This window comes from Schistocerca piceifrons, chromosome 3, assembly GCF_021461385.2.
Source record: "Schistocerca piceifrons isolate TAMUIC-IGC-003096 chromosome 3, iqSchPice1.1, whole genome shotgun sequence".
In the NCBI taxonomy this organism is placed as follows: domain Eukaryota; kingdom Metazoa; phylum Arthropoda; class Insecta; order Orthoptera; family Acrididae; genus Schistocerca; species Schistocerca piceifrons.
In genome coordinates, this window is record NC_060140.1 from 638,777,360 (window position 1) to 638,804,399 (window position 27,040).

Below are 27,040 nucleotides of genomic sequence, written 5' to 3' on the forward strand. Positions count from 1 at the left end.
AAACATAACTCATTCAATGAACTGAATACATCGAAAAATTCTTCCTCTTTAACAGTTTCTTCTATCACAAAGGTTAGGCCAAATTATTTGCTTAAATAATTAAATTAATGGATATAGTTATGAAAACAATGCTTTTGACATATCTGATAATTATTTTGGAATTAATTAATTGCTGGCTTTGCTAAAATATTTTCGAATAGAGCCAAATAAATACTCAAAGAATCCTAGTAATTCTTCTTCCAAATGTTTATGATTACTACAGAACTTATATTTGTTTATGAATCAACAATAGAATTTAAGTCATGAAACAATTACTGATTTCACCCTATAACAAGTGATATTAACTAGGCACAGTCAAAATAAAGTAGGAAATTAATTACATACAAAAAACTAAGCACAAAATTAGATCTGGTGCTATATTTCTCTTTTATGAAAATGCAGAATATACTCATGTATGGTAATGGTAATTAGACAAAAATGAAAATGAATTTAAGGAGGCAGATGACAAAACAAGAAAGACAGTAAAAATATCTCAACTTACTTCATCACATCTTCAGTTGTCATTGGCCCCATTCTTGCAGGATCTTTTTCTGGCCGCAGTGATGTCAGAGGTTTGATGTTTTACTCATGAAATGAGCGTACAGGAAAATACCCACTTCAATGCTACCTCAGAGATGCTGTGTGCCATCACTCATGTGTCAACTATAATACCACAGTCAAACTCACTGAAATCTTGGTAACCTGTCATTGTAGCAGCAGTAACCAGTCTAACAATTGCACCAGACACTTGTCTTATATAGGCATTGCTGACTACAGCACCATATTCTGCCTGTTTACATATCTCTGTGTTTGAATATGCATAACCATACCATTTTCTTTGGTGCTTCAGTATATGAGAGGCATACAATAAGTAAAACAACACCTTTTTGACAGCAGGTTGGTTTTATTCAGGATTCCAGTATATCATATTACTCCCCAGCCTTTTGGCTGCAAAACCCTATTTCTCGACATAACCTTAAGGTGGGTGTCTGTGTGCCTGCATGGTATTACTCTACTGGTTGATGTTGGAGCCAATGACTACCTGCATCAAATAACCTTCCCATCATCCATGTACTGCTTCCTGTGGAGTACATTCTTCATTGTGCTAAACAGATGGAAGTTTGAAGACAAGAGATTTGGACTGTAGGGTGGATGAGGAAGAACATTCCCATGACGTTTTGTGAGCTCCTCTTGGCTCAGCAAACTTATGTGAGGCCTGGCATTGTCTGTTGCACCATGAGCAAGGACATCAAATAGTAAAAGTTCTACAGAGTCCCGGAAGACCATTGTCATGACTGCCAGCTGAGGATGCTTTACCAGCTGAAGATGCAGCTCTGAATCTTTTCTTCAGAGGAGAGCTGGTGTAATGTCACTCCACAGTTTGCTGTTTTGTTCCTGGTTTGAGGTGACGAACCACTGTTTCGCCACCTGTAATAATGTTTGACAAAAAACATGCTCTTTAAGGTCTTCTGTTAGGTGGTGAGGAACCCAGAGGGCACACACTGGTGGACAAGTCTGTGAGCACAACCAACAGAGACATCCAGTTGTGCAGTGAGGTATCTGGTTGTAATCCACTGATCACCTTAAATGAGAGCGTCAGCATGTTAGAACATTGTGTGTGGCCAGCTGGCACATTGGAGAGTGGGTGGGTTTGTGTGACCTTGTTGCAGTGTTGGCAGATGCCTTGTCCAATGATTCACCATGCTTTTGTTCACTGTCAGATCTCCATACACATCTGCAAGCACCTATGAATATCTGTGGTGTTTTAGTTTCTGCAAAATGACAGTTCCCTGCTTGGAATGCACCTACACTACTGTTGTCATTCTGAAGGCTCCATTAGCGCCACCACCTATCAGAAGTTCATAAAACTGAAGGGGCTGAAACAGCAATATCCTGCAATATCCCACAACAAAGTTGTGGATTGTGTTTATCCTGCCTCCGTACTATTTGGCCTACATAATTCACCCTATTTAATCAGTATCATAATAAAATTTCTCCGTAATAAAATGAGGATTAATTTACTCTATGTACTGTCCTTTTCAAAGCCTTATCAAGTTGGTACTGGCCACAATGCTGTGTGGCCTTTCAAAATATTTCATGCATATTTTGTGTTTGTTGTGTAGCACATCTCGAGAAACAGTTATAAGGTACATACTGTATTTTTAATATTGGATAAATTACCAGAACCCTCTTCAACAAATGGTACTTAAAAGTTCTCTTCCAGAGCTCACAAGTGAACACACATAGAAATCAGCAAAGTCAGCAATCCAGTATTCTTTGTTTCTCTGTTGCATATCAGATGTCCAAAATGTGTGCATTGATAAATTATTGTTTTGTGTGATCTTTGTGTTTTAATTAAACAGTCCAAAATTAGTGATAAATGAAAAAAAAAACTTATAGTGACTATGGATCAGAAGATATGTGCTATATGTGACTGAATTCTGAGGTAGTAGCTGAAACTATTGCTTTGGCGCTATGGGCAGGAAAAAGTGCTTTTGGAGAGAAGAAGAAACACTGAGCAGAAATTGTAAAGTGGTGTGCTATGCAAGCTAGTGAAAGTAGAATAAAAGTAAGGAAGACAACTTTGAAAGCTAAGTATGAGGGTAATCCCAAAAGTAAGGTCTCCTATTTATTTATAAGTGCATAGACCTGTTTATTTTTACAATGGTTTACATCAGTTTACAGGTTGAACATTTAGCTATTTTTTGACATAACCACCAATTCTGTTGATGCATTTTTGTAGACGCTGTGGCAGTTTTTGTATGCCCATGTCATACTAGCTCGCTGCCATGCTGTTCAGAAAGTTATGAACCTCTTCTTTCACCTCGTTATTGGAGCTGAATAGCTGGGACCACAATTAATGCTGACAGGTACTGTGAGACTCAGAAAAAGCTCAAACAGGCAATTCAGAACTGGAGAACAGGATTGTTGAGCAAAGGTGTACACATTCTCCATGACAACACTTGCCCACATATCGCTCGGCAAACCGTTGCTCTCCCACAACAGTTTCAGTGGAACATAATCACCCACCCACATCGACAGAAATGGTGATTACGTATGTCGAAAAATAGCTAAATATTCAAGCTGTAAACTGATGTAAACCATTGTAGAAATAAACAGTTGTATATACTTATAAAAAATAAGAGACCTTACTTTTGGGATAACCCTCATATAAAGAAGTTTAGGAAGCCTTATTTTTGTAGCATGAACAATTTAGAGGAAAAGGTTCATCCATTACTGAGCTGATATTTCAGGAAAAAGCATTACAATTTCAATAACAAATAGAAGGAGAAGATACAGAATTTACTGTCATGATGGTTGATTGGCTCAGTGGGAAAACGATTTGGTATTCACCAGATTACCATTAGTGGAGAGGCTTTATCTGCTGACAAAGAGGCTGTGCCACTGTTTGAAGACTATAGTTTGAAATTAAATGATGAGGGAATATCTGGTGAGTTGCAATGAGAGTGGATGAAATTAAAAGATGCTCTCTATGAAAATGTTTGCTTCAAGAAAGGCAGCTGTGGCACTTGACTACAAAGAAAAGTAAGAAATGAATTACTATATTTGCTTGCATTAAAGTAACTGGCATATACTAGCTTTGGCTTAAATTAATATGGAAACCACAGGAGACTAGAACTTCCAAAAACCTGAAAAATCAGGGATAACTGCCCCTACATTACAGTCATCAAAAGAAAGGGTGAATGAATTCAGAAATCTTTAAAACCTGGCTGCAAAATGAATTTGTTCTGGCTGTAGAGAAATGTTTCAGTGACAACAGTTTTCTGAGGAAAGCTTTGCTGCTTCTTGATAAGGCACCTTTGCATTGTGCTAGTGACAAACTCACCGATGGAGATATCAAAGCATTATTTTTACCACCAATGTAACTGCTCTTTGCTAGTCGATGGACCAGGATATCTTTGAAATGCTAAAGAAGAAATGTCTCCATTATCATCTCCAATTGTTGATATTCTGTGACTGATAATAATGAAGACTGTGTAACCATTCTGAAAAGAACTGACTTGCTGGATATCATGGGAAGAGAACATATCACTTATAAGGTCTTAGGAAATACTTCGACATCTTGAAGGTGGACATTTTAACTTTGAATCCATGTGTGAAATAGAAGTAGAACATGAAAACCATGATATCATTTCACTGCTCGAAAATGTACCAGGCTGTGAGGATGTTGATGCAGAGGATGTCACAGAATGGATGGCAAATGACAAAGTTGATGAGCTAACTGACAATATCTTGGAAATGGTGATACAGGAGGAAATAACATAAAAGGAGGAGGTAAATTAGGTGACAGAAGACATGTCATCACGTATCTGGAAGGATGCAAGATGGCTATGGTGGTGCTGCAGTCCATTAAAGAGCACGAGGAAGCAATGCCAGCTGATATCACTTACTGTAAAAAGCTTGTAAGTTTCATCTTTTCTGCTAGGCCTAGCTTTTCTCATGTTTAATCATACATTCACATTTTACAATGTAGATCACTTTATACTTGCTGTAATAATTTTTGAAAGGTGCAGTATGTACACTTATAACTAGCATGTATTATGCAGGAAGTCAGAAAATTTTAATAACATCAGGTTTTGGTAAAAAAAAAGGTATTTTAATTGGTACAGGTGTGATCAGAAGAGAGAATTTATAAAACTTTTGTTATCCTGTTTGACATTCTGCACATTAGGCTGGATAGTGGAAATTCTAATTTATACATACAGTATATAGGGTGCCCATAACTAGAGTTCCAGTTTCAAAATGGTGCACAAAGATAACCACTGCTCAGAATGATGTCAAATTTGAACAGCATTTTATTGATGTAGGGGGAAATGTCACAAGGAAAAAAAAAGACATGAAAGTGTTACCAATATTTACCAATAGATGGTGCTTTAAGCATCTTAAAATAATTGGGGTTGGCTGTAAATTACAGATGAACTGCAATATGGTGACTTTGGTTGGTATGAGTTGCATATTACATGATCCATTCTGTTCAATGTGCATGACTGCACAAGTTTGGCAAGCAACAGTTCTGACTCTGTTAGTTAAGTAATCTGATGCACCATGGTTAGGTCATACCATATTGGATGGCAAAATCAGTTTTTAAATGTTCTAAGGCCAAGAACTGTATAAAAAGCAAACTGACACTGGTTTTCAATTTTCCTGGGGCCAAAAAATAAATAACAAGTGAGATGTCATCAGTTTTGAATTGTCCTGGGCCCAAAAACCACACAGAAACCAAAATGAAATTATTTTCCAATTGCCGTGAGACTGGTGCAAGACACCTTCAACACTCTGTGCCGTTTTTTGTCACAAGTTGAAATCGAGAAACAGTATGTTCCACAACAGGTCAGAGTGTCTCGGGGGTCATGTTCAGAATGCATTGCGCAATGCATTCCTTCAGTTCAGCTACATTTGTAATAGGATCACTGAATATTTTTCAGATAGCTCCACAGCCAGAAGTCACATGGATTATAGGTGTTTCTGGATGGCCAGGCTGTAGAGATATGATGGCTGATAATTCTAGCATTTCCAAAACGCCACTCCAGCAGCTGCTTCACTGGCAGTGTAATGTGCAGAAGAGTGTCATGTTGCATAAAAATGACCCTAGCCACACAACCATCCTGTTGAGGGGTTTGAATGAAGTTTGTGTGCAAAAGACTCTCATATTGTTTGTCAATGATTCTACGAGTAACAGGACCCACAGCTTTTGCAAAATGAAGTAGTACCAGTTGATGTGCATGTGGCTTTTCCATTGCCCATATTCTGCATTTCTGCGAGTTGACATGTCCTTAGAGATAGAAATGGGCTTCATCTGTCCATAGAATGGCTGTTCATTGTCCACTTCCATGTGAACAAGAAAGATCAAAGTGACCATTTGTCTTACTGGTAGGTCAGCAGGAAGCGACTCCGGAACATGGGTGATTTTGTATGGATAGCAATGCAGGATGTTTCATAGGAATTTATGCACTGTGCTCCCAGGCATGTCCCACACTCAGGCAATTTCCTGTGCACTGCATGTTTGCACACCACTGCTTGACCCTTCCTGCAATGCTGTGGCCACATCTTTGACAAAAATCAGATCAACTGCTGTCCCTCTCTGCCACATTGCACTTCAAAAAACCTGTCTTTTTGAAGTTTGTAACCATTTTCTCCAGACTCTTATCAGACATTGGACCAGTTACTTTTTTCATACCCTTCAGTTTCCAGAACATCTGCGGGCCTACAGGCATACAGTCAACATTCTTGCAAAAAAGCCTTATGAATAACATGCAATCCATCATGGAGACAGTAATGTTGAGGACCTTGGGCACTAACTGAGGAACAGTTGTTTGCTGCACGTCTGTTGGTGTTATATTCTGATGCTTACAGAATCACCTATTGGTCACTTCACCCCTGTCCCCCCTTTTGTTTCAATAACATGCTGTTCAAATTTGTTGTCATTCTGAGGAGTGTTTTTCTTTCTACAGAATTTTGAAACTGGAAGTTAAACTAGACACCCTGTGTATTACTCATTTTAAACTGCATCACATATATCACCAAAGTATTCTTCAGATAAATTATGTAGGCATTTACAGTACCAATATATTTAACTTTTCCAATACCTAGTATACTGTGGTGGTGTAAATATACAGGACAAATAGATAAAATCCACTGTTAAGGAATTTTTCTATGATGGAGAATGAATAGCTAAGAAAATGTGATTTTAGTTTACATTGAGTTAACAGTCAAAGCATTAAATGACAGTAAATTTATCTCCTTCCTGTGTCATTCTAAGACCAGTGGGCATAGAATACATATTCTTCTCTGCTAATACTATATTTATGAATATTACTGGTTAAATAAACACTGAACAACTACAACTTTTGACACCAAACTTTACAAAACAATAGGCATACCATGAAGATCATGCCATCTTTTTACAAGATATTTATGTATGGACACCTAAGAGTATTATTCTTATTGCATATTTCTTTGCAGTGGATACTTTTTCTGCAATGAAGGGAAACTTGAGAATATTTAGCCACTACTAATGAATGGAAAAAGTGAATAACTTGCAGTTTACATCCCCAAAATGTCATATAACTGAATATTTGCTGAAGTTAGATTTTTTAGGAGGTTTGCAATATGGTTTGACTATACTTACCATTTCTGGGCTGATGTAGTATGGTGTTCCAACAACAGTATGAGCTTGTCCTCGAGTTGACATCATTTTTGAAATGCCAAAGTCACCAACTTTTATTATGTTATCCTTTGTGAGGAAAACATTTGCAGTTTTTAAGTCTCTGTAGAAACAATTGCAGTGAAATGAATATTGTATTTCTCTCTACAAATACAAAATAATTTTGGGTGGATTCTTCCAAAGAAGGAAACACCAACCAGCCACCCATACTAATACTATTTATTTACACAAATGGCACAATCACTGGTTTTAAACTGACAAGTTTGTCTCAAGATGGGTGTTCATGTTTACATACACATTTGTTGTTGTCTCTTTATTCCCCTTATTGCAAAAGTCCTTTCAGGTGGTGGTGCCCTAGAGCAAATAACAATCTGAGAAACAGACTAGTTAACTGTAACTTTACCTAAGCAAGCTGTTTCTCACATTGTCTTTTTTTTTTATTTTTTTTTTATTTTATTTTTTTTTTATTTTATTTTTTTTATTTTTTTTTTTTTTTTGCTACGAGCACCACCACTCTAAGGAACTTCCACCACTAAGGGGATAAAGAGCCAACAACTAATTTAAACAACAAACAATGTGTGAGCAGCTGTTAGAAGATGAACAGTGAAAAAACGTGGTTTGCAGGCCTATGGGCATACCAATATGATGGGGAAGAGTACCAGACAGCAAATCATGAAGTATAGTGTTGGAAATGCAATAAGATTAGATGTGGAGGTAGATGGAGAATAGACATTAGCAGAAGCTGAGAGCAAGAGGACTGTGGGACAACAGAAAAGTTTTGAATAGACAGTTTCATCATTAGAATACAGAGAAGAAGTAGTGGAAAGGAGAAGGTGCAGAGTCCACAAGATGTGAAGAAGCTATCTGACTGCACCTAGTTATGTTGAGCAACTTACTCTCAACTGGATGATCAAATTTGCTCTTGTTGTATTTTATTGGTGGTCATTTATGCAAGTGGACAGTTGGTCAGTGGTCATAATTACAAGCATAAAAGGTCATGCAGTTGTTACAGTGACATTCATTTGTGAGACATTAGGTTTCACAAGTGGTCCTGCATTCAGTCTACTGGATATACCAGTGAAATGAGTACAACAGAATGTGATGCCCAAAAGTAACTAGATTTTCTTACCAATAGTAGAGGGGTGGTAGTAATGGGATCTTGTGCTTTATGCCTTCACTACACACTATATTTTTAATCAGTTGAGCACCCATTTATTTATTTATTTATTTTTATTTATTTATTTAGCATCCTTGTATCTCATCATTACAAAAATGATATAGGATTTGTCATACATTGCCTTACATAGAAAATAGGATATGAAAAGATTTGCAGTTATATGTATATAAATAAAATATTATTACATATAACATGAAACCATACGTGTAACAACATTCATAATATGTTAAATTAGAATAACAGATGAATACAATTTAGTTTTTAATGAGCATTTTGGGTCATTACCATGAAGGAGATAAGCTATTGAATATTGAATGCTGGTGATTTAAGTATTCCTTGACACTATAAAAACTCTCTGTACAAATTATAGAGCAATGTGTTAACAATAATTTTTTGTCAAAACTATTACATTTTTGCAATAGGGATCCTGCTTACTTCTGGGTCCTCTCTTGTACAAGAAAGTCTGCATCTTGGTTTTCCACATGGATATAATCTGTGTGGCACAAAGTGACAACCAACATATTGAAGCTAGTGAGGAGTGGATGAAGGAGAATAGGAAAGAAAAGACAGTGGGTATTCCTCAATTTAGGAGAAAATGAAACATAATAAAAGTTATAAAGGAAGATCTTTCTCAGTTTTCTCAGCCTGCTGCTGTATCATGTAATGAAAAAGAGGCTTCTTTGTTGTGTTCTCCTTTACCCCTGTCTATGCCTCTTCATGATCCACATCAATTCCTTGCATCACTTCTTCTATGTCAATCTCTGTTGCTCCATCTTGGATGTGGGACAGTGCCTGGTCAGATATTAACCAAAGAAAAATTACCAAACAGCCATATGTTTTCAGAAGTTGTTACTTTATTTAGGCAACCAGTTTTGCACATCATTAACACCATCTTCAGGCCATTGTATGTTAAAAACAACAGTTATACATGTTGTTTATATCAAATATACGACTGTTGACATTACAGAAAATGAAACATAATAATGAAAGTTCTTAAAAACCTACAAAATGCATTATGCAGTGTTAAGAAGAGTACCTTTGCACACAAAGTATACCAAAGCAGAATATGTACACACACTGATTAGCATCAAAACTAACCAATTTGACATCACAGAGTTACCATATATAATAGAACAAGCCAAACTTTTTTTTTTTAAAAAAAGGAATAGATTATACAAATTAAGGAGCACAAACAAATAAAGCTTGTCTAGTTTCTTCCTTTTCTTTCCTTTTTTATTTTATTTCTTTTTTACTATGAATTATTTTTGTTTTCTAAATCTGTTGTGTAAAATTATTTGTAATTCTTGTAGGTGAGGAACACCCTAGTTCTTAGAGAAATCTATCCTCATTCCAATTAAAACATCGTGATGTAACCTGTGGTGTGCACAATAGTGTGCATATCTATTGCCTAAGCGATTGGTGACTCCATGCAGTGCTGTGTGCACAACAACCATATATATTAGGCCACCAGCATAAAGATCTTTAGGATGCAGAAAAGAGCAATCAGGGCTATCTGCAACCTAAGAAAACTGGAAACATGTAGACCACATTTCATCCAGATGAATATAATGAGCCTACCGAGCCTTTACATATATGAGTGTATCCTGATTGCAAATAAGTATTTTTTAAACCAAACTAGACATCTTCAACAAAATAAGCATATACACATTTACAACACAAGAAACACAAATAATATCCACATGTCACAGTGTAGAACAGCACTGTACCAAAAAAGTGTATCACAGATAACAGTTCAGCTATATAACAGCCTACTCAGTGATTTAAGATCACAGCAACATAAAATTTTTTTAAACATAATGTTAAGTCATTTCTAGTGGAAAAATGTTTTTACTCTGTAAAAGAATTTTTAAATTACAAAAAATAGCCTTGTAAACAATGATTATGTAATAATGGATAAATTCAAATTGCTATATATGTCACTTGTAATTTATGATTGTTATCTGTAATTAATTTTGTCATGCTCTCTCTCTCTCTCTCTCTCTCTCTCTCTCTCTCTCTCTCTCTATCTCTCTCTCTCTCTGTGTGTGTGTGTGTGTGTGTGTGTGTGTGTGTGTGTGTGTTTTTCTGCTCCTTTCGCAATTTTGACTTGTCCTATATTCAATGTACTGTTTAAGTATGTAATGAATCAAATGGACCAATAAATGAATGAAATGAATTAAATTAAAAGGAAGGTCAGCGTTGGTCATAATATTGATCTTTTATTGATAGCAAAATCGATTTTTGATCACATAGTGATCATCTTCAGTGCTGTACACATTAAATTCATTTTGCTATCAATGAAACAACAATATTACTGTTGTGACAGTGCCACGACATTTAATAGTGCTGCCACGTCAGTACGCGCAAACGGCGATAGAGGCACTCTGCAACTCGGCTGAGCGCGGGAGCGCCACCTAGCTACGAACGGTGCCGACCACATGTCACGGCACGGCAGTCAAATGACCGATACGGAATTGGTAGCATGTAACCAGCTATTGTTTCTACGTTTGTATATCCACGCAATTTATTAGTGATTAAAGGTTATAAGACTTTTTGGCGATGAGGTCGGATATTTTTGTTCCTGTGTTGTGGATTTGTGTGTTCATGTCAGTGCAGACATGGAACAGCTTATGCAAGCGCTCATTGAACAACAAACACAGCTGACAACTGCTATTCAGGCGTTGTCGACGTCACTTACTCATCGTCTGTCTTCCTCTTCTCTGCCTCCGTTCCCTCCTTACAACGAGGCCGCTGAAGACTGGGAGGATTATGAGAAGCGTTTCTGGCAACCCTTCTTGGCTTTCAGTGTTGTCGACACTCCTATGTGTAAGTCGTTATTTCTATCTTGGATTTCCCCATGGATCTATCAGCTGCTATCTCAGTTAGCCCCGCTGCGGGAACCTGCCTCTCTGTCCTTCCAAGAAATGTGTGACTTATTGCCTAACTATTATCAAAAAAACACCCACATCGTTGCCTCCCGCGTGGCGTTCTACCAGTGTCGTAAACAGCTCCATCAATCTTACCGGGCTTGGGCGACGGAACTACATGGTCTGAGTAGGAAATGTCAGTTTGTCACGGACACTCATCATGAGTCTTATGCTGATTCAATGGTTAGGGATGCTATTCTACGGCTTGCTTCTGATAAAGAAGTTCGGCAACGTGCCTTACAACTGCCAAACCCGTCGTTGTCAGAAGTTCTAAGCATCACTCAATCTTTTGAAGTGTCTCATGCTGCTGGTGCGCAAATAGACGCATGGTGTGATGTAGGCGCTATACAGACCACTTTCGACACGGACACTTTACCTGTTTCCCAGGGGACTGACGATGTGGCGGTGGTTCACTCGCGTCAACAATGTCGCGTTGGGCCAGCGAAAACAGCAACCACAGAAGCAGGTTCGTTCTGCACTTCCTTCTTGTCCACGTTGTTTCATACAGCATGACAGGGCCGCGTGTCCAAAACATTGGGCCACATGTAATTCATGTAGGAAAAAAGGCCACATTGCTTCTGTGTGTCATTCCCCTAAAGTTCCTGTTGATGAGGACGAGGCATCGGACATGGATGTTAAATGTGTGCTTTCTCAAACAAATAAGTTGTTTGTTACTGTTCGTGTTCTGGATAAAGACATTCGCATGCAAGTGGACACTGGCTCTGCAGTAACTCTCATTAATTCTCACACGTATTTGGAGTTGGGCTCCCCTCCCTTGTCTCCAGTTACGCGAAATCTGAGAACTTATAATAAACAGAAAATTCCTATCGTTGGCCAGTTTGATGCTTCCACTGCCTACATGTCTGTTGTTAGGCCCCTCATGTTGTATGTGGTGGATCATGCGGGCACTGAAAACCTGTTCGGTTATGATGCTTTCCAGTTGTTCGGGTTCTCCATTGATGATGATGTGCACCTCATATCTGAGGATATTCCGTATCAACAGCTGGATGGATTGTGTTCTGAATTCTCGTCCGTGTTCTCTGCTGGTCTGGGTCGTGCCAAGGATTTTGAAGCCCACATTACTCTTAAACCTACAGCTCGCCCTAAGTTTTTCCGGGCACGCCCTATTCCGGTGGCGTTGCGTGCACCTGTCAAGGCTGAGATTGACAGGTTAACAGCTTCAGGGATTCTCCTTCCTGTTACCTCCAGCGAATGGGAATCGCCAATCATGGTGGTTTCTAAACCAAACGGGAGTCTGCGATTGTGTGGTGATTTTAAAGCCACTGTCAATGCTCAGAGCCTCATTGACACTTATCCTCTTCCCCGTCTTGAGAAGTTATTTACCAAGCTCGCTGGGGGCCAGTTCTTTTCCAAACTTGACTTATTGGAGGCATACCATCAGTTTCCATTGGATGCGTCTTCCAAGGAATTTCTCGTCATCAACGCTCCTTGTGGGTTGTATCAGTACCAGCGGTTACCGTTTGGCGTCGCTAGTGCGCCGGCCATTTTTCAGCAGTTTTTGGAACAGCTCAGGGCTTCCGTTCCCGGCTGCATAAACTATCTGGATGACATTGTTGTCACGGGGACCTCCACTGAGGAGCACCTTCACAATTTGCGTTCACTGTTCGGGTTCTGCATTAGGCTGGGTTGAAGTGCAGTCTGGACAAGTCACAGTTCTTCCAACCCTCCATCGTGTACCTTGGTTTCCACTTGTCCCATGAGGGTATACGTCCTCTATGTCAGCATGTTGCGGCCATTACCGCTCTACCCCAGCCATCTACAGTAAAAGAACTTCAGGCGTTTCTAGGCGAGGGCGGGCATCGGATCCCCTTCGCAACTACCATGCCTTGCACCTTCATCTGTCTGTTTGTGATGGTGTTGTTCTTCTCACCATGGATGGCGCATCTCCACGGGTCGTGGTGCCAGCCTCTCTTCGCAAAGATGTTCTTAAACTGTTGCATGAAGGCCATTGGGGGATTTCTCGGACTAAGTCCCTGGCCCGCAGGCACGTTTATTGGCCCGGTATTGATTTGGACATCGCCCACATGGTCGCTGCGTGTGGTCAGTGTGCTCAACAACTGGCTGCACCCCGTACAATGCCCTCTCCATGGCCTGACCCAGCGCAGCCATGGGAACGGGTGCACACTGACTTTGCCGGCCCCTTCCTCGGCACTTATTGGCTGCTGTTGATTGACGCCTTCTCAAAGTTTCCGTTTGTTGTTTGATGTCCGTCGCCCACCACTGCAGCGATGATCCTGGCTTTGTCCAAAATCTTTGCTGTGCTAGAAGGTCTTCCATCCACGATCGTCACGGACAATAGCCCTCAGTTCTCTTTGCAGGCCTTCTGTGATTTTTGTACTGGACACGGGATTCATCATGTTACAGCACCGCCCTTCCGTCCGCAATCGAATGCGGATGTCGAGCGCCTTGTCCGCACTTTCGAAAGCCAGATGAAAAAATTCCTTACTGATTTTTCCACAGATGACGCTCTGTTGCATTTTCTGAGTTCTTATCGCTTCACGCCTCTGGGTGATCGCAGCCCTGCTGAACTCTTGCATGGCCGCCAACCGCGCACTCTACTGCACCTGCTTCACCCTGTCAGGCCTTGTACTGTGTCCCCTCGTGCCGGAAAATACTCGGTGGGCCCCAACATGTGGGCACGGGGTATGGATCTCGCCCTAAATGGATTCCAGGGGTGGTCAAGGCTCTTTGCGGCTGCCGGCTTTGTGAAATATGTACGGATGACGGCATGGTTGTTCGCCATTACGAGCAGATGCACCCACGAGTGGTGGCCATGCCGGTGCCACCGCCCCTTCCTTCGCCTCCAGCAGCCCGAGAAGCCAGTCCTGTCGCTGCTGCCGATCTCCCATGCGTGTTGCTGCAGCCGACGTCGCTACCGCTTCCGAGTATGCCAGAACCGGCCCCAGTCGCGACGCCGCCTTCTCTGGGACCCATCTCACTGGAGCACACCCCCAGGTCCATGACACCTATGGATGCTGCTCCGGAGCTTTCACCCATCATCTCATCCAGGAAACACATTCCATGCACGGGCTTCTGTCCTGGACATTTTCGACCGTACTCTCGTGTTTCTCCGCGGGATCTTCTTGGGGCCTCCCAAGAGGCCATGGATGTCTCTGCGCTGTCCGTGTCTCCCAGTAAGTGAGTGTTTCTTTTCAAGGGGGGAAAAGTGTTGTGACAGTGCCACGACATTTAATAGTGCCGCCACGTCAGTACGCGCAAACGGCGATAGAGGCGCTCCGCAACTCGGCTAAGCGCGGGAGCGCCACCTAGCTACGAACGGCACCGGCCGCATGTCACGGCATGGCAGTCGAATGACCGATATGGAATTGGTAGCATGTAACCAGCTATTGTTTCTACGTTTGTGTATCCACGCAATTTATTAGTGATTAAAGGTTATAATAATTACGACCAATGCTGACCTTCCTTTTAATTTAATATTGCCTAAGTATTATCACCATTACTGATATATGATAATTACTTGTCACACTATCATAAAATGCAACCAGAGGCAAAACTCAACAGCTGACAAATTATTAAGTGAACAACAGCAAGCAGAAATATTGTGAGGAATACTCACAAAATACCTAGGGGGATAATACTATATACCAAATCAAAAAGTAAAAATATATGACTTGGTGTCCCTTAAACATCAATTAATTGGCAGGCAGATACTATTGGTCCATTTCCATGACTGGTTTATGGTATGAGGTCATTTAAACTCTCTTTTTTCACTGACAGATACTGCTCCTTTTGTCGCCAGTATGTTCCTTAATTAGTGAGCTTATACTTTGTAGTCTTACTGATTTTGTACACTCACCATACTTTAAACCTTTCCTGTCTCAAAGCTACCTTTTGCCATACAGCTTGCTATATGTTAGCTCCTAGTTGGATGGTTTTTGTCATTATATAAATAGGTAGATGTTATGATATCTTGTATTACCAAAGAAATAGTAATTATATAGTCTACTGAGATTTTTGGAAGACTCCACATGGTTAATATGGTATTTGGGGTCCTTGTTTGTTCCACCCTAGTATTTTCACACTGGTTAATTGATGTTTAAGGAACACTAGATCATATATTTTTATTTTTTCCTTTGGTATATAATATTATCCCCTCTAGGTGTTACTTGAGTATTCCTTGCAAGATTTTTGCTTACCATTATTTTCTTAGTAATTTGTCAACCATTGGGGTTTTGCCTCTGGTTGTGTTTTTGGATATGGTGACAACTAATTCTGCTACATCACTAGAGTTGATAATACTTAGGCAACAGATATGCACATTATTGTTTACTCCATGGGCTACATTGTAACATTTTTACTGGGATGAGGATAGGTTTTCCTGAGAACTAGGGTGTTTCTCACCTACAAGAACTATGAAGGCTTTTTAAACAAAAAATATTTATAAATAATAAATAAAGTAGAAAGGAATGAAAAAGGGAAAAAACTAGACAGGCTTTATTCATTTGTGCTTCTGATTTTGTATATTGTCTATTTCATCATTTTTTTCCAAATGTTTGGGATGTTCTACTAGAATTCTGTTATGTCACATTACAAATTAGTAACTTTCAGTGCTAACCAGTATGCATAAATATTTTAATTTCTTGTGCTTTGTTGCACAGTTACTCTTTTTAATGCTGCATATTGCATTTTGTAGGTTTTATGGGCTTCTACAATTAGGTTTCATTTTCTTTAACTGTCAACTGTGATATATCTTTTTACAACATGTGCACTAGTCAATTTTAACATGCAGTGGCCTGAAGTTGGTATTAATGAGATGCTGAAACTGCTCATCTAAATAAAATAACAACTTCTGAAAACATACTGTTGTCTGGTGATTTTTCTTTGGTAACCCCCCCCCCCCTCTCTCTCTCTCTTTCTGAATGTGTGTGTGTGTGTGTGTGTGTGTGTGTGTGTGTGTGTGTGTGTGTGAATGTTTTATGAAATAATTACAAGCTTAATACAATTAGTTCCAATGTGAAATTTGTACTTTATGTACTTATCGAAACACTTCATGTCTTCCCTGTATGATGGAAGGTTGTTTTCCTTATTCTGTTTTTTATATTATCATTATCATTTTATGCCCCTTAAGTGTTATTTCAAAGTATTAGTTGCATTTATAGATTCTCAGTATCTGTATGCTAACAGTATTTGAAGTAATCCCCCTTTTGAAGAAGTCCCCTCTATTATGTGACTGCTGCTAATGAAAATAGTGTACAGTATTTTTCTTTTTTAGCATAGTGTAAGGTCAGTGTGTTTCCATGTTAATGGTCATAATATCATTACATCACAGATTTATCAACATAGTTTCAAACATGTGGATAGTCAGAAGTTGTTGTTGGTGTGGTCTCCAGTCCAGCTCTCCGTGCTACTATATCCTGCGCAAGCCTCTCCATCTCTGAGCACCTACTACAACCAGCATTCTTCTGAATCTGCTTACTGTATATATCTCTTAGTATCCCTCTACAATTTTTACCCCCCCCCCCCCCCCCCCCCCCCCTCACAGCCTTCCAGTACTAAATTGGTGATCGCTTGATAACTAAGAATGTGTCCTATCAAAGTACCCTTCTTTAAGTCCAGTTGTGCCACACATTTCTTGTCTCCCCAATTCTATTCAGTACCTCTTCATTAGTTATGTGGTATACCTAGCTAATCTTCAGCATTCAGCACTACATTTCAAAAGCTTGTCTTCTCTTCTTGTCTAAACTGTTTATTGTCCATATTTCACCTCCATGGATGGCTAGACTCCAGATAAATACCTTCAGGAAAGACTTCCTAACATTTTAGTCTGTATTTGATGTTAACAAATTTCTCTTCTTCAGAAACACTTTTTTTGCCTTTGCCAGTCCATATTTTATATCCTCTCTACCTCGGCCATCATCAGTTATTTAGCTGCCCAAATAAAAAACTTACCACCACTTTAAGTGACTCATATCCTAATCTGATTGCCTTACTATCACCTGATTGAATTTTACTACATTCCATTATTCTTGTTCAGTTTTTGTTGATGTTCATCTTATACTCTCCATTCATGGCACTGTCCATTCCATTCCATTGTTCTTCCAAGTCTTTTGCTGTCTCTGGCAGTATAAAAATATCATCATCAAACCTCAGAGTTTTTATTTCTTCTCCCTGTATTTCAACTCTTACTCCAAATTTTTCTTTGGTTTCCTTTACTGCTTACCCAATATACAGACTAAATAAGATTGGGGATAAGCTACAACGCTGTCTCACTCCATTCTCAACCACTGCTTCCCTGTCATACCCCTCGACTCCTATAACTGCCATCTGCTTTCTACACAAGTTGTAAATAGCCTTTCACTCCCTGTATTTTACCTGTCCCACCTCCATAATTTCAAAGAGATTATTCTAGTCAACATTGTCAAAAGCTTTCTCTAAGCCTAAAAATGCTATAAACATAGTTCTACCTTTTCTTAACCTATCTTCTAAGACAATATACAGACTAAATAAGATTGGGGATAGGCTACAACCCTGTCTCACTCCATTCTCAACCACTGCTTCCCTTTCATGCCCCTCGACTCCTATAACTACCATCTGGTTTCTACGCAAGTTGTAAATAGCCTTTTTCTCCCCGTATTTAGGTTCCTACATTTCTCTGGGATCTAGACTGACCTTCCTTGAGGCCGGCTTCTACCAGTTTTTCCATTCTGTAAAGAATTGATGTTAGTATTTTAAAGCCATGACTTATTAAACCAATTGTTTTATAATTTTCACACCTGTCATGAATTTCTTTCTTTGGAATTGGAATTATGACATTCTTCTTGAAGTCTGAGGGTACTTTGCATGTCTCCTACAACTTGCACAACAGATGGAAAAGTTCCATCATGGCTGGCTCCCCCAAGGCTATCAGTAGCTCTGTCAAATTCTTCTCACAGTATCATGTCTCCCTTCTCATCTTCATCTATATCCTCTTCCATCTCTATAATATAGCCTTCAAGTTCATCTCCCTTGTATTTACCCTCTATATACTACTTCCACCTTTGAGCTTTCCCTTCTTCGTGCAGTACTGTTTTCCCATCCGTGCTCTTGATATTCATACATCTGCTTCTCTTTTCTCCAAAAGTTGATTTAATTTTCCTGTAGGCAGTCTCTTCAATTTCCTGTAGTTAAATATGCTTCTAAATCCTTACATTTGTCCTCCAACCATTTCTGCTTATCCAATTTCCACTTCCTGTCAATCTCAGTTTTTTGAAGTATGTATTCCCTTTCATTCACTTCATTTGCTGCATTTTAAATTTGGCCAGTTAAATTTGATATCTTTGGTGTTATCCAAGGAATTCTACTAGGCCTTGAATTTTACTTATTTGATCCCTTGCTACCTTCACTATTTCATCTCTTACAGCTACCCACTCATCGTCTACTGTATTCCTTTCCTCTGTTCTGCCAATGTTGCCTAATGCTCCTTCTGAAACTCTCAGCAACCTCTGCTTTTTATAAGTTACCCAGCTCCTATCTCCTTAATTTCCCACCCTTTTTTTTTTTTTTTTTTTTCTACAGTTCACATCAAATAAATTGTGTTCAGAATCCATGTCTACCCCTGGAGATGTCTTACAATTTAAAAACTGGTTCTGAAATCTCTGTCTAACCATTATATAATCAATCTGAGACCTTCAGATGTTTCCAGGTCTCTTCCTTGTTACAACCTTCTTTCATGATTCTTAAATTAACTGATTAAATTATGCTCTGTGCAAAATTCCACCTGGTGGCTTCCTCTTTTGTTCCTTTCCCCCAATTGATATTCACCTGCTATTTTTTCTTCTCTTCCTTTTACTACTATTGAATTCCAGTCCTCCATCACAATTAAATGTTGTCTCCTTTAACTACCTGCACAATTACTTTAGTCTCATCACATATCTCTCGAATCTCTGTATCATCTGTGGAGCTAGTCGTCATATGAGCTCATGCTACTGTGGCAGGTGTGGGCTTCATGTCTATTTTGGGTATGATGATGCATTCAATATGCTTTTCATAGTAGCTTACCTGCATTCCTATTTTCTTATTCATTATTAAACCCACTCCCACATTATCCCTACATGACTTTGTATTCATAACCCTGTATTCAATTGACCAGATGTTCTGTTCTTCCTGCCACTGAACTTTGTTGTTCACAGGCACTAGCCCACTTTAAGATCGGAAATTATGAAGACATGATAGTGTGTAGCCAAAGCTGTCTCGAAGTAAAATTTTGATCATATATGGAATCACAGTGTATGAATTACTTGAGAAATATAATAATAAGTCAGTATGGCTTCCAGGTGAGTCTCAGATGTAAGTATGGAGTGTGGAAAGGTGATCTTTTTATTTGTCACTATACACATCAAAAAGTTTCTGAAATGAGTGTAAGTGTTTTATTAGTAGTAATTATTATTTCAAATATTTACACAGTCTTCAAATAGCAACTGAAATCTAGAGATGGTGATGTTTTATCATTTTTCAATACAGTGACTTCCTACAAATATCTATAATTTCCAAATCCTGCAACATTGGTATGACTTTCATGCTCTTATTTTCTGCCTTTATATGGAAGCTAATTCCAGGATATGGACACACAAAAAGTGTATTTTATTCATGTCAGCATACATTCATTATTTGTTGCTTTCCACTTCTTATTCAACTGTGACACTCTGACCAGCCTCCACTTGCCCCATTACTACCCTAAATGCTATGTGTCCATTACACAAAATATTTGATTTTCTATAGCCTCTCTTGTGATATAATCCAACTTACATTAGGTTCACCCACATTCTATTTGTGATGGAAGTTTCCATGTTAAAGAGATGTTTCAGATTCCTACACTGTGTTTATGTATGTTTTATATTCTGACCTGTTAAGGTTCACTGTATTTGTATCCTGTTGACCATTTATTCATTTGTGGTATTATTTTTTAAAGTTATATTTCTTTCAAATGCAACACTCTTTATGATGAACAATAACTTTTATTCACAAACCCTGTCCTAGTGATTTAATCTCAGATGCTCAGCATAGCCTCCTATCCCTATTGAAATCCTTAGGTTCACCCCACATCCTCTCCCCTAAATCCATATTTTTCCTTACCCTCAGATATACCCCCACAAATCTTCATTCTAATGCGTACCAAAATCCACTGTCCTAAACATACTGAACACCCAGTTGTAGCTAGTTACTGCGCATCCATAAAAATAATCTTGCTTTCTTTGACCAATGCCCTCAACCCATTGTCTGCAGCCTAATTTTCCACATTGAAGAGAAACCACTTCTTTCATTATACCTCAACCAACACCAGCCCATTGCCATCTGTATCCCTACTAGTCACTGCTGATAACCACTTCCATGAATCAGAACAAAGGAGCACCATCCCTTCCCATCTTGTTATGCAATATTACACTGGACCAGAAGAATTTACCAGGGCTCCAACTGCAGTAAAAGCCCTACATTCATGTTCCCATAGTTAACATTTTCCAGCCATTTACAACACTCTTTATCAATCCCTTTAAACTTTCTATGTTCATAATGTTAATCTGCATTTTCTTATACAGTAATGTAATCATGAATTTCATACTATTTACTCTTAAAGAAACAATGTTCATGAAAAAAGGTGTACTTATCATAAAATAATGCAGGCATGGCAGGGGAAAACAAATAATGTTTACAAACATTACACAGGTAACATTCTTGGGAGCTCAGATCCCTTGCTCTGAATCAGTAGAAATATTACAAGCTGGAACAGTTCTTGTCTCCTAGCAACAAGCTCTGGTAGTGCCTCTCCTGGGTAATATACAAATTAGATTTGCTGCCCCTTGCAGAAAATATATGGGGTTTGTTGGGAAATTATATGCAAAATGCAATAACTTTGATTGTAGGGAGATGTTATTAAATTATGTATGGAACAAAGATCTTTAGAATATTTAGATATTTCTGAGGCATTGATTATTTTGGGAGGTAACAGCACAGCACAGCACAGTACAGCCTCAATTTCTGTGAGTTAAACAACATTTACAAATTTACAATAATAATTGTCACACACTTTCTGTGGTCCTTTTGAAGACTGTCCTATTTCTGTGGTGTTGGTTAGACTCTGTTCATCATCATCCATCATCATCTTCTCTTTCTTCTTTGTGTGTGTGTGTGTGTGTGTGTGTGTGTGTGTGTGTGTGAGTGAGTGATCAGTCTTCTAACTGGTCTGATGCAGTGTGCCCCAAATTCGTCTCCTGCGCCAATCTTTTAAACTCATAGTAATGATTGAAACCTGCATCCTTAATTATTTGATGGATATATTTGAATCTCTCTCTTCCTCTACAGTTTTTACACTTTACAGCTCCCACTAGTACCATGAAAACAATTCCCTAATGTAGTAACAGATGTCACATCATCTGCCCCTTCTTCTTGGTAGTGTTTCCCATTTATTCCTTTCCTCACTGATTCCGTGGGGAACCTCCTCATTCCTTACTTCATCAGTCCACCTAATTTTCAACATTCTTCTGTAGTGCAATATCTCAAATGCTTTGGTTCTCTTCTGTTCTGGTTTTCCCATGGTCCGTACAATGTTGTGCTTCAAACATATATTCTCAGAAATTTCTTCCTCAAATTAAAACCTGTGTTTGCTGCTAACAGACTTCTCTTGATGACGAATTTCCTTTTTGCCAGTGCTAGTCTGCTTTTTATCCCCTCTTTTCTCTGTCCATTATTCATTATTTTACTGCCTAGGTAGCAGAATTTCTTAACTTGATCTACTTCATGGTCACCGATTCTGATGTTAAGTTTCTCAGTATTCTAATTTCTGCTACTTTTGGCTTTCTTTGTTTTAATCTCAGTCCATAGTCTGTACTCATTAGACTGTTCATTCCATTCAACAGATTCTGTAATTCTTGTTCACTTTCTCTGAAGATAGCAATGTCATCAGCTAATCTCATCACTGATATCCTTTCACCTTGAATTGTAATCCCACTCCACAGTAGGGGTGAAAGACTAAATCCCTGTATTACACACTTTTTAATATGAGCTCATATTGCTTCCTCTTAGTTCTTGTATATATGGTACATCACTTGTCTTTCCCTACAGCTTACCCCTATTTTCCTCAGAATTTTGAACTTCTTGCGTTATTTTACATTGTCAAATGCTTTTACCAGTTTGACAAATCCTATGAATGTGTCTTGGTTTTTCTTCACTGTTGCTTCCATTATAAACTGCAACATCAGAACTGCGTTTCTGGTGCTTTTATATTTCCTAAAGCCAAACTGATCATCAGGTAAGAGAACCTCAGTTTTCTTTTCTATTCTTCTACATATCACTCTACTCAGCAGTTTGGATGCAAGAGCTGTCAAGCAGATTGAGCAAAAAGTCTCGTACATGTCAGCTTTCCCAATTTTTGGAACTGTGTGGATGGTGTTTTTTTCCAAAAGACTGTTGGTATATTGCCAGTCACATACATTCTCCACATCAACATGGATAGCCATCTTGCTACAACTTCCTACAATGATTTGAGAAATTCTGAGGGTTATATATCCCTTCTGCTTTATTTGATTTTAAGTCTTCCAAAGCTCTTTTAAATTGTGATTCTAATATTAGATCCTTTACCTCTTCACTATTGACTGCTATTTCTCCTTCTGTCACATCATCAGTCATGTCCTGCCTTTATAGAAGCTATCAGTGCACTCCTCGCATCTATCTGCTCTCTCTTCTACATTTCACAGTTGAATTCCCATTACACTCATAATGTTACTACCCTTGTTTTCTAATTTAACCAAATATTGTTTCAACTTTTCAATATGTTGAATTAGTTCTTCCAACAATAGCTTCTTTTTTGATTTCTTCATATTTTTCTTCCAACTATTTCACCTCAACTTTTCTGAAATTCCTGTTTATTTGATTCCTAAGTGACTTGTGTTTCTTTATTCCTAAATTCCACTGTGCTTCATTCTTTTGTCAATCAATTGAAGTATCTGTTCTGTTAACCATGGTTTCCTCACAGTTACCTTCCATGTACTTACGTTTTAGATACATAATGACATTTATCTAATGCAATTCTCTGACAGATTTCATCATACTATATAAGCTGTTAACATCACCTGTTGCAAACTGCTATCTTCTATTTTGCATATTTTTCTAATAAAATAATTTTGTATTGTATGGTGTAGCAAGTTTTACAATTTGAAGTAATAGATGTACCTCTTGTCTACAGTTTAGTGTCATACACAAGGTGTTCAAAAATGTTAACACCCAGACTGACAGATATCACAATGGAGTCAACAACAAGTACATTTTGGTAAGCAACCAGATGTTGGAAACATTTACTGACTGAGCATACTGAGTATGTGTAAGTACCCATGGGGTGGAGGAAATATTTAAAATGTATGCTCTTCAAACATTGTTATACCAAAGATGATACAAGGTAAATAGTGTTGCGATGTCTGGATGTTTGTACTGACCCAGTAAACAACATGTTGTGCTCTAAAACTTGTATTCATTCAAACCATGACCATGAAGAAAATTTACTTCCTTATATATGTCAGTAGCATAAAAATATGCACTGACACTTATTCTACTATTTGAAACAATCACTTAAACTGTTTTTGTCATAATGCAGGCTTTAATATTGCATGCAAGTAATTGTTCTTGTAAAATAACCCAAGGTCTGTGCAATGTGATGTATAAATGTTAATGTACTACTGTAATTGCATCAATTGACTTGTCCTATATTACTTGTACACTGGCTGTATAATATGTAATCAACAGGACCAAATAAATAAATAAAAAATAAAAATAAATAAATAAAATAATACATAACATGGAGTACTACACATGGAGAAAACTGCAGCACTGCTTTTGTTTATGGTGCAGCCAAAGCAATGGTCCAAGAGTTCAGTGAATGTAACACGAATATTTTTGTGCAAGAAGATGTCTCCATTATTACACGTGAAGTTTAATCCTTTAGTGAATCAACAATACTTGCATATTAATCATACACAGGCTGAATGCAGGCAGATAGTGGATGGTTTTCACACGTAGCTTCAAAGAAGACATGCTGTTATGATTTGTGAACAGGTCTGAGGCAAGCACTGAGCAATCACAGCTGAGTTTGATGTTCACCATAGTTTATATGGAATGTGCTATGTGAAAAGTTTGTTCTACCAATATATAAGCCCTGGAACCAGATGATTATCCATCTTGGTGGAGTCTGTATTCCAGTTTCCAGAACTGGCTAACAAACACCTTCAGTTGTTCTGTTTATGGATGAGGCTCAATTTACATATAAAGCATGTACACTTGTCACAACTTGCACATATAGGTGGCTTGAAACCCATGAACGACATTTACTTGAGGTCATCAGAGACAATGCATTGTAAACATGTGGGTTAGAATCACTGTCAACTATTTTTATGGGCCCTAAATCTTGCCTTTTCAGCAAGAGGCCAACATACAGACAGTTCTTGAATGAACAATTGCCAGCTTTACTGGAGGAGGTACCACTATCAGAGGGAGGATGTGATTTCTGTTTGGTAGTGTCATGGCATGTTTTACAGAATCACTATGTGCAGCATCAATCTGTATTTTCAAAAACTGAAGGCAGACTGGGTACAACCTGTACATCGACCTGCTAGATCCCTGGACTTCACTCCACTGGACTTCTCTCTCTGGGACTGCACGAAACTGTATTGTCCTCTACCAAGGTGAACTAATAAGAGAAATTAGTTGCAATAATTCTTGCAGCAGCCACACACATACAGAATGTGCTGATCTGGTAATAGCTATTTGCTGAAGTAGGTGGTGCTCATTTCGAACATTTATTGTGATAATGATCAGAACAATAAAGGACAGAAACATATTTAACACTGTTCTATTCTCAAACACACTTGGTGACCTACTGGATACTCTGCACTCATTCAGTTTACCTTCCTGACATCTGACTGCTTAACAAATTATGTTTGTTGTTGTCTCCATCAGCATATCTGTCAGTTTGGGCATTGAATTTTCTTACACCTTTCGTGTGAATGCAGCATATGTCCATGTCTTAACCGCTTTTGACTTCCGCTAAAGTTTTACTAAATGCATTAGTGATTATATTAGAAAAATATATTTATGTTACAGAGGTAGACATCAAAACTTCATGAACTAGATAATAAAATAGAAAAAATCACCAGAAACTGAAACAAAGCACAGTTCTGAATTTTTTGCTAAAAAAGTAAAAACTACTATCGTATTCAGGAAATATCAAACATATGTAAAATCAAGAATTTGAATTTAAAGACTAATACAATTAATAAAATGGATTACTCACATTTTATAAAGTATATTACAGTACTCCCCCCCCATGAACCATGGACCTTGCCCTTGGTGGGGAGGCTTGCGTGCCTCAACGATACAGATAGCCGTAACATAGGTGCAACCACAACGGAGGGGTATCTGTTGAGAGGCCAGACAAATGTTTGGTTCCTGGAGAGGGGCAGCAGCCTTTTCAGTAATTGCAGGGGCAACAGTCTGGATGATTGACTGATCTGGCCTTGTAAGATTAACCAAAACGGCCTTGCACTTGTGGTACTGCAAATGGCTGAAAGCAAGGGGAAACTACAGCCGTAATTTTTCCCGAGGGCATGCAGCTTTACTGTATGATTAAATGATGATGGCGTCCTCTTGGGTAAAATATTCTGGACTACTCAACAGGACGTCGTTATCAGGAGGAAGAAAACTGGCGTTCTACAGATCGGAGCATGGAATGTCAGATCCCTTAATGGGGCAGGTAGGTTAGAAAATTTAAAATGGGAAATGGATAGGTTAAAGTTAGATATAATGGGAATTAGTGAAGTTCAGTGGCAGGAGGAACAAGACTTTTGGTCAGGAGAATACAGGGTTATAAATACAAAGTCAAATAGGGGTAATGCAGGAGTAGGTTTAACAATGAATAAAAAAAATAGGAGTACTGGTAAGCTACTACAAACAGCATAGAGAACACATTATTGTAGCCAAGATAGACACGAAGCCCACGCCTACCACAGTAGTACAAGTTTATACGCCAACTAGCTCTGCAGATGATGAAGAAATTGATGAAATGTATGATGAAAAAAAAAGAAATTATTCAGGTAGTGAAGGGGGACGAAAATTTAATAGTCATGGGTGACTGGAATTCGAGAGTAGGAAAAGGAAGAGAAGGAAACATAGTAGGTGAATATGGATTGGGGCTAAGAAATGAAAGAGGAAGCCGCCTGGTAGAATTTTGTGCAGAGCATAACTTAATCATAGCTAACACTTGGTTCAAGAATCATGAAAGAAGGTTGTATACATGGAAGAACCCTGGAATACTAAAAGGTATCAGATAGATTATATAATTGTAAGACAGAGATTTAGGAACCAGGTTTTAAATTGTAAGACATTTCCAGGGGCAGATGTGGACTCTGACCACAATCTATTGGTTATGAACTGTAGATTAAAACTGAAGAAACTGCAAAAAGGTGGGAATTTAAGGAGATGGGACCTGGATAAACTGAAAGAACCAGATGTTGTACAGAGTTTCAGGGAGACCATAAGGGAACAATTCACAGGTATGGGGGAAAGAAATACAGTAGAAGAAGAATGGGTAGCTTTGAGGGATGAAATAGTGAAGGCAGCAGAGGATCAAATAGGTAAAAAGATGAGGGCCAGTAGAAACCCTTGGATAACAGAAGAAATATTGAATTTAATTGATGAAAGGAGAAAATATAA

At 38.6% G+C, this 27,040-nt stretch overlaps 1 protein-coding gene across 1 annotated transcript in view; it reads right to left on the reverse strand.

Moving 5' to 3' along the window:
* The window catches only part of LOC124789624 (serine/threonine-protein kinase Nek8-like), a 319,457-nt gene that overhangs the window by 228,602 nt on the left and 63,815 nt on the right, over positions 1-27,040 (reverse strand). The window contains exon 8 of the mRNA XM_047257042.1: positions 7,190-7,328. Coding sequence (XP_047112998.1) covers positions 7,190-7,328 — 139 coding nt within the window. The remainder of the gene's footprint in view (positions 1-7,189; positions 7,329-27,040) is intronic.